Below are 14,193 nucleotides of genomic sequence, written 5' to 3'. Positions count from 1 at the left end.
TCCTTCTCTGCAGAGCTGCTCTCCAGCAGGCCAGCCCCTAGCCTGTACTGGTGCCTAGGGTTATCTCTCCCCAGGTGCAGGACTCTGCACTCGCCCTTGCTGAACCTCATGAGGTTCCTCTCCGCCCAGCTCTCCAGCCCAGACAGGTCTCTCTGAGTGGCAGCACAGACCTCTGGTGTGTCAGCCACTCCTCCCAGCTTGGTATCATCAGCAAACTTGCTGAGGACACACTCTGTCCCCTCATCCAGGTCATTGATGAAGAGGTTGAACAGGATGGGAGCCAGTACTGAGCCCGGGGGGACGCCACTAGCCACAAGCCTCCAACTAGACTCCACGCCACTGATGAYRACCCTCTGAGCTCTGCCTTTCAGCCAGTTCTCAATCCACCTCGCTGTCCACTCGTCCAACCCACACTTCCTGAGCTTCTCTAGGAGGATGTTATGGGAGACAGTGTCAAAAGCCTTGCTGAAGTCAAGGTACACAACATCCACTGCTCTCCCCTYATSTACCCAGCCAGTCATTCCATCAGAGAAGGCTATCAGATTGGTCAAGCAGCATTTCCCCTTGGTGAATCCATGCTGGCTACTCCYGATCACCTTCTTTTCCTCCATGTGTCTGGAGATGACATTCAGGATGAGCTGTTCTATCACCTTTCCAGGGATGGAGGTGAGGCTGACCAGCCTGTAGTTGCCTGGCTCCTCCTTCTTGCCCTTCTTGAAGACTGGAGTGACACTGGCTTTCTTCCAGTCCTTAGGCACCTCTCCAGTTCTCCAGGACCTTTCAGAGATGGTGGAGAGCRGCYTGGCAACAACATCYGCCAGCTCCCTCASTACCCATGGGTGCATCCCATCCGGGCCCATGGATTTGTGGATGTCYAGCCTGCCCAGAAGGTCTCTAAYCCTWTCCTCCTCAACCAAARGAAAGTCTTCCCTTCTCCAGACYYTCTCCCTCACMTCCASGYTSCRGGATTCATGGGGGCTGCCCTTAGCAGTGAAGACAGAAGCAAAGAAGGCATTCAGTAATTCTGCCTTCTCTGTATCCCCTGTCACCAGGGCTCTGCCCCATTCAGTAGCGGGCCCACATTTCCCCTAGGCCTCCTCTTGCTGCTGATGTATTTGAAGAAGCCCTTCCTGTTGTCCTTGACATCCCTTGCCAGACTCAATTCCAACTGGGCCTTAGCCTTCCTCGCCACATCTCCACATACTCTGACTGCATTCCTACAATTCTCCCGAGTAGCCTGACCCTTCTTCCATTCTGTGTATTTTCTTCTTCTGTCTGAATTTGGCCAAGAGCTCCTTGCTCACCCATGCAGGTCTCCTGCCCCTTTTGCTGCACTTCTTCCTGATAGGGATGCACCGCTCTTGAGCTTGGAGGAAGTGATGCTTAAATACTAGCCAGCTCTCCTGGAYCCCSCTTYCTTCTAGGGCTTTAACCCATGAGACTCCACCAATTAGGTCTCTGAAGAGCCCAAAGTCCGCTCTCCTGAAGTCCAGGGTTGCAATCCTGCTTGTTTCCATACTTCTTTCCTGCAGGATCCTGAACTCCACCATCTCATGGCCACTGCAACCAAGGCTACCCCCAACCTTCACATCTCTAACCAGTCCCTCTCTGTTGGTAAGGACAAGGTCTAGCAGGACACCCTTCCTTGTAGGCTCCTCCACCATTTGTGACAAGAAGTTATCATCAATGCACTGCAGGAGCCTCCTGGACTGTTTGTGCCTTGCTGTGTAGTCCCTCCAGCAGACGTCAGGGTGGTTGAAGTCTCCCATGACAACCAGGGCCTGTGATCTTGAGRTTACTTCCAGCTGTCCTTAGCTGGAAGCATGATAGTCCTCATCAACTTTCTCTTCCTGGTCAGGTAGCCTGTAGCAGACACCCACAACAGTGTCCCCCGTGCTAGGCTGCCCTTTGATCTTTACCCATAAGCTCTCAACTGCCTCCTCCTCCTGCACCYCAAGGCAGAGCTCGATGCATTCCAGTTGCTCTCTCACATAAAGAGCAACTCCATCACCTCGCCTTCCTGGCCTGTCTTTCCTAAAAAGCACATAGCCATCCATGGCAGCATCCCAGTCATGTGAGCTATCCCACCATGTCTCCATGATTGCAATGAGATCTTGGCCCTGCGATCGCACACAGATCTCCAGCTCCTCCTGTTTGTTCCCCATGCTGTGTGCATTGGTGTACAGGCATTTCATGCCTGCAGGTTTCCCAGGAAGGGTGTACAGGGGGTCATCCGTAGCTATGTTCCAAACGTGCATCCCCAGCTGCATGYCCCCATTGGAGGCCCCCCAACCCAACTTGTGTTTTGTTGTCTACCCTGTCTGTATGACACCCCCCTCTCCCCTCTTCCTACCTAGTTTAAAGCCCTCGTTACTAGGCTGGCTAACCTGTTTGCAAAGGTAAATGTGCCCCGCTTCGTGAGGTGAATCCCATCTCTCCCCAATAGTTGTTGATCTTCAGACCATGTTCCATGGTCAATAAGGACGCAGACCTCAAAAATAGCTAGAACACTGTTACTTATTACACTAAAGAAAGATGTGGACTGCCCACAAAAGGAATGCATTAATTTATAGTAGCTCAAAATCAGTTTCACTGGCTCCAGAATTTACAGATCAATCCTGCTTCCTGCAATGAAAGGAACTCAATTTATTCATGATTTTGTTTTATGGAAGTAAAGCAATGTCATTTCAGCAAGCATTATAAAACTTTCCAGAAAACTACAACTCTTCAACAAGAGGTGGCACTTCAAATTTTAAATTTTAAAATTAAGTGTACAAATGAATTAGTAAAACCTTATATATTTTTTTCATAAAATTATGTCTAAAAYGATACAAGAGGAAAGCACTACTCAGTGCAACTCATTCCTAGAAGACGGCCATTAAATACAYTGTCTTGATAGCCAAGAAAGCCAAATAGTATCATAAACTGAAAGAGGATGTCTTAGTCTTTAATAATTATATTCATGCTCTAAGTAACACGTGCAACCTCAACAGTAAAAATTCCAATAATAATAGATTAACAGATACRTAAGTCCTGAGTTTTTATCTGTGTTTCAGAGAATTTCAGTGTGGTATGCATGTCTGACCACATACAGGCATATAGTAATGACATTAATCCACATTAATGCAAATACTAGAAATAAATAAAATCCAAAACTCAAGGTTTAATTTACATTTTAATAAGAACAACTAGACRTGGGCAGATTTTTTAATTAGGTCCTTTGTAGATTCAGGAATAAAAAAATTCCCTTAATACACAGAATCTATATAACAATTCTTAATTTAGAAATCCCATGATATCATCTCATGTCAAAACTAACGTAGGCAAATTAACTATTTGCTATTTTAGAATTGTTTCTGACATAAAACCTCAAAACTAACTTCACAAAAAAAAAAGTAAAGATAAATTATCCAGTGGTTAATGGGCTCATTGGCCAAGAACATGAAAAGAAAGCCTCTAGAAACATGCTGTCTCTGAGATAAGGTTACCTCAGAATTAAAATTAAAAGCAGTCTCCCAAAATAGTTACTTTCCATTTTTCTATTCGACATAAAATAAATCAGACTAAGAGAGAAATCCACCTGGAACATGACTGTCCTGCAGCATTCATTCTGATACAACAGAAGATAAACAAAACACGACCCCTTACTCCCCCCAGATTCTCCCAAATAATGTAATTTAGCTGGGAAGAGCTACTAAAAATGTAGGACAGTATGTTTACTTTTCCAAAGACATACTTTAACTGGTAAAAGATCTCTATTCAAAAGACTAGGAGAATCATTCCATAATGTATCCACTACAACATAATTTCCTAAGCATATCTAACCACTCGAATGCACACTTAAACAAACCAAAATCTGTAATAAAAGAAATGCTTCAAAAATTCTCATGAGACTTCTTACACATTAGGCTTACATAGTGCAAGATCAACTTCTGCTTTGCACAAATGAAGCCGGTTATTCTCACAACTAAGATGGGAAGAAAGTTTGTACTGATCAAGAATTTAAGAGTGTACTCTCTGCAACAGTTCTGCTGTTTCAGAACTGCTTGAATCTTGTTTGTTTGTTTCTTTGCTTTGTCTGAAAAGAAATATCTCCCTAGGAGTTACCTACTACTTCACCTGCAACCACAGAAATATTGAGAAATGAGCCAGAAATACAACTTAGATTTCTAGAATTCATGACAAGAAGAGTTTGAGCTGGCCATCTTCTTATTCTATTCCTAAAGCTCTTTTTCCTATGCAGTGGAAAAATTAACTGCTCATCATTCAATGTATACACTGAATATATATTTTACATACTGCTCATCATTCAATGTATACACTGAATATATATTTTACATACATATAGTTTTGTTTCTAGGGAAAAAACAATATGTTCTTGTCATTTTTAAGGAGGAAAACAAATTCTTGGCACAGATACAGCAACTGTGTTTTAATCTTCCTACTAAATGCAACATGACTATACTAATCAGTGAACTTCTGATTTCATGGCCCATAATCTGAAATCATTTAAAGGAAAAGCTCTGACTGAATTCAACTAACATTCTTCATTTTTGTTCTGGCTTTATACTATCCTATTCTTATGGATAGTAATTTTTATAGTGGGTCAGGACAAYAGTATAAATTTAGTGGTCCACTGAACGAAACATGTGAAGAAACCTAAGAAATCATTTGAAAAACATATCTAGATCTGGCCAACAGAAAACAAACTTGAAACTGCACAGCATATTAACAGTATCAAACTTCTGTGCTTAATTTTTCTTTTATCTCAACACCACAATTAACTTAGGCTAAAAAGATTTCCACCTGAAAAATGGAGATGGCTTTAAGTAATAACAAAGGGCTAATGTAAGTGTTAGCATTGTAATGTTACCCAAGTTATAGATAATTTATTAAGTTTTTAAAAGCAATATTTAGACCTGCCATGCATATAGGTACATTTTCACTTGGACAGAAATTTCTGAGCTGGGAGGAGTCTATTTTAGTCTCTTTCAATTGCACTTAAGAGCTTCTTGTACTACATCTGTAATAATCACATCCAACAATATAATCTGACCTAGTACACACACACATCCACAAATCAAAATTCTTAAATAAACAATCAAATGRAAAGGCATTACCAAGATCACCATTGCCAGCTAGGAGCAATAAATGCCAGGGGGGCTGGACAGTAATCTTTGAAGTCTTTTGGCTCCTATGGTCATAGATGAGTATCATCTTTCAAATCCAGTTGTGCTGGTTGACAGTATCACTGTCCCTAAGCAGAGTTCTGTCTTCAGGAGTTCAGCTGCCTAATGCACCTCAGGCAAAGTCACACGAAACAGCTGTTGAAGCACACGAGAGGAGACAAGGACTTTGCCAGCACAGCAGGTTATATGATCATTCCTTAATCTGCTTCAGGAAGGAATGCCACCATCTACGGTGGCAATAACCTCAACCTGCACAGTCATTTGTAAAGTGAACATCTATCCATGACTTGAGATTAATTTGCACTGAGTCATCCCCCAGGCTCAAATCAGAGATGCTAATGAGAAGATCTAATCCTCATTAATTGCCAGAAACTGAGAGAAACAATTATGGTTGCCACCAATCAAAAATTTGAGAGAGCTCATTCTCATACCTGTTTTTCCAATACATAGCCACTAAAGGAAAGGATACAGAGACCCCAAATTCATAAATCCTGAAAGAATTTAAATAAAGCCAGTTAACTCGGATTTAGTAGAATTTAGTAACAGTAAGACTTCCAGGGTGCATGTCACCCCCAGGAATACAGCTTGGAACATAAGACCACCTTCTCCCTTTCCTCACAGATTCTGTTCCAAGGCAGTTTTTTTTTACCTTTGAGCTCCAAATATTCACTAGCATAACTAGTTAAGTGAAAAATTAGTCTCAAATAGGAAAACAAAAAAATAAAATAAAATGAGCACTTAARGTTTTTAGAGCTAAGGAAGTTGCATCTTTACCAGCTCCATTAATTGGTAAACATATTTCCTATACAGGAGTTACACTATAGCTTCACATTGCCTTTGAGCCGTCTCAGCCTGCAATAGGTACTGCACAGCACAATTTAAATTGTTACAGTACACTACACGGAAAGTTTAAAATCACTGAAATTGTGGCTTTGCACAGTAATGTGCAGCTTCAACTTCTCATGGCCTGTCTACACACAGCTTGGCAGCACTATGCTACAGCAGCATAATTCACTGGTTTGTGGTGTATCTTAGTCATGTTAAAACATTAAACAATCATTTTTAAATGAAGTGACACTTTCCCACTTAATATATTACACAGTAAAAATCCCTTTCGGAGGATGAAGTGGAATTATGCCAGTATATTTAGACTTCCATTTAAATTCAGACTTTATGTTATCCCACYGTAGATTTTTTCTTTTGGAAAATTGTGAGGGGGAAGGCAAACAGAAAAGGGGTAAAAAGAAAACCAGTGTTAGAGTCAAAATCTCAGATTTGCCAATTTACCTCTTTTAAAAAGTGCACCCTAAGACCCTAAGAGAGATAAATATCTAAATCTAAAAAGTCCAAAGAAGAACAGACTATATTTAATGAAACAATGAACAAACTACCTGGGCATAACAGCAGGATACATATACAAATTATACCAGTACTTAAGTTATATTCTAATAAATACAGGCATGTATAGCTTTTATTGTAACAGTTRTCCCTTGAAGACAATGTATCTGCTTAACTGTTTTGCTAGACTTAAGCCTAATACACTAAGTAGCAGATTTCAGAAAAACCCAAATCTTAACAGAGATGGCATTATGTAATTCAAGCCTCTAGATACCCAAATCAATATGGTTAAAATATTACCTGGGTCATTATGAGAGTGAGGTACAACAAAAACTTGAAGCGGTTCACTGTCCCATTCATTTTCATTGTATGTGATATCAAATCCTTGTTTCCAAACACCACCATCTGGATTATCGAAAGGAAGAATGTCATAGACATCCAACATCTAAAAAGGGTGAAAGGAATATACAACATAAATTCACACACACACGCAAAAAAAAAAAAAAAAAAAAAAAATCTGGCATTAAAACCAAAGTTTTCATCAAAATCCAGTAATAATAATGGATTTGCTTGTTCATGACACAAGGAGAGATTAATTGTCAAATGAGCAGAAAGTTCACAAAAAAGTTTCAAGTCCCACTAGGGCAACCAAAGCATTAGCAACTAAAGAAAAGCATTTGACAGGCTTCATTCTGAGAAAACTATAACTAAACTGATAAGATAGAGAGTCAGAAAGAGATCTGAAAGAAGCAACCAAAAGGATGATAGCTCATAACGGCAYTGGGGGACTGGAGCTTACCCAGGGAGAATATTATACAAAAATAGGAGAATATACTACATAGGAGAATGTAGAAAAGGAAGAGCACAAACTGAACAATCAATAATAATAGAGGACAACATAAGACAGATTAAGTCAAAAGTCAAACTGACAGAAAGGAACTGAAAGAAACTGTCAAAGAAAAAAGTTCAGAACTATAATCAACTGCTATGATAAAGCTCCTTTTATAGCTACCACTGCCCAGTATATTATTTATTCAAAGAAAGACATATTTGTGTATGCAGATAAGCTTACAGRCAAATAAAATAACTAACAAGTGCTTGTGAAGCTTATATACCAACAGACAGCTTCCAAGAGATTTTTCTAATGTAAATTTAGAATAAAGTTACCATATCCAACTTTCTTYTTTGGTAAGGTTTTGCCTTGTTTCCTAAAAATACACTGAATTTCCTGAACAAAAATTATGAACTGGGCAAGCTTTTCACTTTCTAGCCAATTTTGAAAACATAGTCCTCTTGCACATTTTAAAAATTTACTATTTTTTGAATTATGTGAGTACATTTACAAAGAGCAATTTCACTTTACACACATTTTCCTGAAATTAAAACTACCAGAAAAGAACAAATTAGAAAGGTAATTTAAAACCTAAACAGAAGTAGCAGCTATAAATGCACAATGCATGAGTCTACAGAAAACAACTATTTCTAAAACAACAGTGAAATTCTGGAAACAACTTTCCAAAATGAGCAAAGCTAAAAAAAAAAAAAAAAAATCACAGAAGTAACTAGCCTTAAACATTCATCATCTTCAAAGCAGTTTTACAATATGGTCATCTGTAATAATAGAGGAACCTAGAATTTCCTTCCAGACCTAAGCATGTGATGATTAAAAGCCTAAAAGATATGTTCAGAAGATGAAATGATCTGATAATTTCAGTCCAATTTCACTACAATTGAAAAACAATTTCCCMCMCWCACACACACACACAAATTTGGTGATTTTTATAATCCAGAAAAGGAGGAGAAGAGGGGAAATGAACCACAACTGTATTTTCCAATTTTAGAATCAACTTTTACCTCACAATAAAGGTGTAGAAAGGAAGATCACTGCAACTCTTCCAGCACATGATCTCCTATATAGTCCCTAGTGCTTGAAGGTGTTTCCGCAAAACATGAGAAATAAGACTTTTTGCCCAACACAGGGCACGTTCATATCAGGCCCTGATGCATACATAAAATGTTATTATAAATACAGAAAACACATTGAAGTTTCCTCCAGGCAGAGGAGACTTCTCTGAGGAAGGGGAAGGAACAAGTGGAAGAGCACCACATCCAACAGAATGTGGACAGAAAGCAAGTGGAACACATAAAGAAAGCAGCAAAAACAGTTTTCTTCTTTGGGGCTAACAAATAACCTTAAAGACTGAAGTTACTCATGAATCCTCAAAGCAGCAAAGAATTTCAGCTAGTAATTAATCAAAGACTACATTTCATAGAAGAGATGCAAGCTCTGGAAATGGTGAGATCCAACAAAAGCTATTGAAGAAAGTAACAGTATCAGACACTTGCAATGCCAAGTTGAAGATAATATTGCTAAAAAACAGCTCCAGCAAGAGTAAGTTAAATTTACCCAAGAGACTAGAGAGAATATTTTAAAATTCCCACAAAATTAAATACTTATTTTGGTGTTTTTCAGTGCCAATGACCCAAAAGGATAAAAAGGATCTGTGTACACTCATTTCAGGTCCTTTATTGAAAGCTAAAACAGCGTTGTTTCTAAAACACAGCGTTAAGAGACTGTGAATGTAAACAGATTGCTTAATCATGCATCAATAATACTGCTTACTGCAGTCATCAGGTACAAAATTTCCCATTTGCCATGCAAAGCTTGAAAAAAACTTCAAGAAAAAAAAGTTAGGGATGTCTTGAATAGGATCTGCTGAAACTAAAGTTTATTTCAAAGTAAAATATGTAGTGGGTGAATAGGAGAAAGGATCCTTTGTTACTGAAGTTGCAGCCTATTTTATTGACTTCCACAGCCCTGCAGCTGTACTTAACGTACTGGAAAAGACAAGAGAGAGCTCTTAGCTGAAGAAGTCAATATATCAGAGCATTCAGTGACTACTTTAGAAACTAAGTTTAAAAAGTACAGGAAACAAAGTTTGCAAAAATTACATCAGCACATTCCTTCCTCTCACTAAGAAACCAAGAACAACTGTGTATTTACAGCATGTCTCATCCATAAACACGCATGTCAGCAAGGAGGACAGTATGGCCAAGCATAATTCTTAGGACAAAGAATTTTCAGTTTCTAAAAGCTTTGGCTATTGTGTTTTTGTGCCATAAGTACAAGGGGCATATAAAAAAAATCAAAGAGATATATCATTTATATTGCATATATTTTCACATGATCATGTTGTCATACAGTAGTAACTGTAAAAAGGTCAAAACATTTAACATTCCTGCTCTGTTATTAACTAGTTTCTTCCACATGCTAGTGTTGAAAGCAGTGATTAGTTACCCTTAGACGACCATCAGCCAGTTCCTTTAAACAGAAAAAATGGAGCTTTAACTTTTTTCAAGCTGTGAAGTGTTTTCTATATTTTCTCTTGTTGTGCTTTGGGCTTTCAGATCATGGGATTTTTAGAAGTCTTTTTATTCAGTATTTTCAAAGTACAAAGTATTTTATTTGCACAGGGGTGCATAGATGATCCCAACGTTTCCCCTAATCATTTCAATTCAGAATTGCTGGCAAGAACATCAGTTTCGAAAGCTGTCTTCTGATATACTCAAGTCACCTCAGGTCCAAAAAAAAAAAAAAAAAAAAAGGAAAGAAAAGAAAACTATCAAACCATAGACTTAACTACTCAAAACAGTGGTAATGACATTTACTGGATGCTCCCAAAAGTAGAACAAAATAAAACACAGCAGTTAGGAAAGTCTTACTCTTTCAATAGACTCCTAAAACTGATCCTATAACCCAAATTCTAAAATTACAGCATTTTTCATGAATGAGTGAGGAAAAAAAATTATTAGGCAAGCTTTTGGAATAGCTGGTTTTCACATGTTTGAAAAAGCAACTCAGTTAACCATTGAATTTGACCTCCACCTTGGGAGAAAATCTGAACAATAAAGAGGCATCTACTTGGGAGAAACGTAATTTAAATATTTAAAGCACACTGTTCACTAAAAGAAGATTGTACATGGAAATAATTGCAAGTGGGAGAGAAGAAAGCAGAATAATTTATGGAGAAAAGGCAATCTGAAGTGGTAGTATAGGAGAGGCAGTAGCACAAGAAATAAGCACACAATGTTATGTACTTCTCAATGAACATGCACACTGATTGTACGTGAAGGTCCCCTTTAGAAATATCTTAAGCTCTCCTCCCCCACTGTCTCAAGATAGCCTTGGATCTCCCGCACTCCATTTCAGGTAAAAAGCAGACCTATTCCCCATTATCCCTTCATCTCAAAATCTCTAAACTGATCTACTCACTTGGAGGTACATAACTTCTGTATTAACCCAGCTGTGCAAATATCTTTAAAAGCTTGCTTTATTGTATAATCAGTAGAAGAACACTAAAGACATAAGTCACATTGCTCCTGAAACTGGAACAAGGAATTGTGCAACAAGCATGTGCTTTCACTGTAAATTCCTACATCCTCATATTTAAAGGGCAAGGCAGGCACATCTACTGAGATCAAAAAAATTCCCTCTTCCGAGCAACACTCTCAATAAATTCCCCTACAAGACTTTCACAAAAGAAAAAAACCTCAGACCACTCTACAAACGCCTGAAACATCTCTAGTRAAAAGAAGACTAGGGAAAATGTGGGCCCACTGCTGAGCGGGGTACGTGCCCTGGTGATGAATGACACAGAGAAGGCAGAGTTACTGAATGCCTTCTCTGCTTCAGTCTTCACTGCTAAGGGCAGCCCTCAGGAATACCAGACCCTGGAGACAAGAAAGAAAGTCTGGAGAAAGGAAGACTTTCTCTTGGTCGAAAAGGATTGGGTTAGAGACCATTTAGGCAAATCTGACACCCATAGATCCATGGGCCTTGATGGGAAGCACCAACRCGTGCTGAGGTTGCTGGCAGATGTTATTGCCAGACCACTCTCCACCATCTTTGAAAAGTCATGGAAAACTAGAGAGGGGCCTGAGGACTGGGAGAAAGCCAATGCCACTCCTGTCTTCAAAAAGGGCAAGGAGGAAGACCCAGGAAACTACAAGTCTCTCCTCCACTCCTGAAAAAGTGATGAAACAACTCATTCTGGACATCAGGTGATCAGGAGCAGACAGCAGGGACTCACCAAGGGGAAATCATACTTAACTAATCTGATAGCCTTCTATGATAGCATGACTGGCTGGGTRGATGMGGGGAGAGCAGTGGACATTGTGTACCTTGACTTCAGCAAGGCTTTTGACACTGTCTCCCATAACATCCTCCTAGAGAAGCTCAGGAAGTGTGGGTTAGATGAGAACAGTGGGGTGGATTGAGAACTGACTGAAAGGAAGAGCTCAGAGGGTTGTCATCAGCAGCACAGTCTCATTGGTGGCCTGTAGCTAGTAGCATCCCCCCGGGCTCAGTACTGCATCCAGTCTTGTTCAACTTCATCAATGACCTGGATGAGGGGACAGAGKGCCTCCTCAGCAAGTTTGCTGATGATACCAAGCTGGGAGGAGTGGCTGACACACCAGAGGGCTGTGCTGCCATTCAGAGAGACCTGTCCGGGCTGGAGAGCTGGGCAGAGAGGAACCTCACAAGGTTCAGCAAGGGCAAGGGCAGAGTCCTGCACCTAGGGAGAGACAACCCTAGGCACCAGGACAGGCTGGGGGTTGACCTGCTGGAGAGCAGCTCTGCAAACAGGGACCTGGGAGCTCTGGTGGACAACTATGAACTAGAAACATGCCCTTGTGGCCAAGAAGGCCAATGGTATCCTGGGGTGCATTGGGAAGAGTGTTGCCAGCAGGTGGAGGGAGGTGATCCTGCCCCTCTCCTCAGCCCTGGTGAGGCCTCACCTGGAGTACTGTGTCCAGTTGTGAGCTCCCCAGTCCAAGAGAGACCTGGAGCTACTGGAGAGAGTCCAGCGTAGGGCTACGAGGATGATCAGAGGGCTGGAGCACCTGCCCTGTGAGGAACGGCTGCGAGAGCTGGGCCTCTTCAGCCTGGGGCTATTTAAATTTCATTTCTAATTATAAAATATTGGTATAGTATGCAAGGAGACTGTAAAAACAGACAACAAATNAAGGCCAATGGTATCCTGGGGTGCATTGGGAAGAGTGTTGCCAGCAGGTGGAGGGAGGTGATCCTGCCCCTCTCCTCAGCCCTGGTGAGGCCTCATCTCGAGTACTGTGTCCAGTTGTGAGCTCCCCAGTCCAAGAGAGACCTGGAGCTACTGGAGAGAGTCCAGTGTAGGGCTATGAAGATAATTATGGGAGTGGAGCATCTCTCACAGGAGGAAAGACCGAGAGAGCAGGGCCTGTTCAGCCTGGAGAAGACTTTTCAGTGGTGCCCAGTGACCAGACAAGAGCCAATGGGCAAAAACTGAAACATAGGAAGTTTCACCTGAATATGAGGGAAAAAACTTCTTTACTGTGAGAGTGACAGAGCACTGGAACAGGTTGCTCAGAGAGGTTGGAGAGTCTCCTTTCCTGGAGATATTCACAACCTGCCTGGATGTGATCCTGTGCAACATGCTTTAGGTAACCCTGCCTGAGCAGGGGGGTGGACTAGATGATCTCCAGAGGTCCCTTCCAATCTCAACCCTTCTGTGATTCTGTGAAAGACTATTCTATATATAGGCTGGCTTCACTGAAGAATAATGATGAGGCTCAACGATATAGCATGAGACAACTGCAGTAACTCATCACTTCAAGGAAAAGGAGGAAGGTACTGTTTCACTCTCAATTCCACCTCTGACTTGGTGCCAGCTTATGTCCTCCACCCCAAGACATCCAAGTTGGTTCACATCACTAATTCACAAAAAAAAGTAATGATAAAAAAATTCTACTGAGTTAGTAAACTAAATCAGCTTATAAACAATCTAACAAGTGTTAGAGATGAAGCCAAATCAAGTACACATCGAGTGGAAGAAGGAAATAAACTATGAAGGTTATGTGTAGAAGTGACATGCAGCTCTTGTCACTCTGAAAGCTATTACAGTATCAGATACCAACAACTGAGGGCACAAACATAGTGGGAGCTGTTTTTCATGTGCTACCCCCTTCTAAAAAAAAAATTTAAATGGATAAAGAAAGAAGGATAAGCTGCTAATGACAGCAGAGCTCAGATGTTGCAGACAATGAAAAAAAAGGGAAAACTAGCTTTGCTGTAACTTTAAGCATTTGAGAAATCACAAAAAGGCAGGAAATTTTAATACACCAGCTCTTCTGATTTCTTGAGCTGATCATGTTAGCAATAGTACATTCCCCTGATATTTCAACTTAAATTTAATTCTATTAAAAACAACGTAAAAGAGCAGCACTCACAAATTTTCTAACTCTCTCTCCAAAGCAGTATCTCAGTGGAAAACTGGACCTGATGATCTCCAGAGGTCCCTTCCAACTCTATCTTGTTATTTCAAGAATGAAAATACACTTGTTTAAAAGCAATAGTTCGTAAGACTGCACACATTCCTATGAATTTAACTCATGGATGGGGTCTGAATTTCACATGCAAGGCTTTCACATACTGGTTTTTGCAGACTTCGAGATCTTGATTTTAACAGTCCACAGTATAGGTAAGTATAAGTTAACATATGCTAGGATCTAAAACCATGCTTATATGATTTTGAGCTCAAGAGCCAGGAGTTACTACTCAGGAAAGATCTTGGAATCATCACTGAGAGTTAAAAAAAAAAAAAAAATAAAAGCATGCGCTAAAACA

The 14,193-nt window shown here is 40.4% G+C and overlaps 1 protein-coding gene across 1 annotated transcript in view; it reads right to left on the bottom strand.

Moving 5' to 3' along the window:
• MAN2A1 (mannosidase alpha class 2A member 1) overlaps positions 1-14,193 on the bottom strand; it is a 120,216-nt gene that overhangs the window by 97,971 nt on the left and 8,052 nt on the right. The window contains exon 3 of the mRNA XM_085305324.1: positions 6,828-6,972. Within this exon, the coding sequence (XP_085161450.1) occupies positions 6,828-6,972 (145 nt within the window). The remainder of the gene's footprint in view (positions 1-6,827; positions 6,973-14,193) is intronic.

The sequence above is a fragment of the Rhea americana genome, unplaced genomic scaffold, assembly GCF_003343005.1.
Source record: "Rhea americana isolate MKP2758 unplaced genomic scaffold, rheAme1 scaffold_22, whole genome shotgun sequence".
Classification (NCBI taxonomy): Eukaryota; Metazoa; Chordata; class Aves; order Rheiformes; family Rheidae; genus Rhea; species Rhea americana.
The sequence above is the reverse complement of the archived record's forward strand: the minus strand, read 5'-3'. Positions and strand labels throughout refer to the sequence as shown.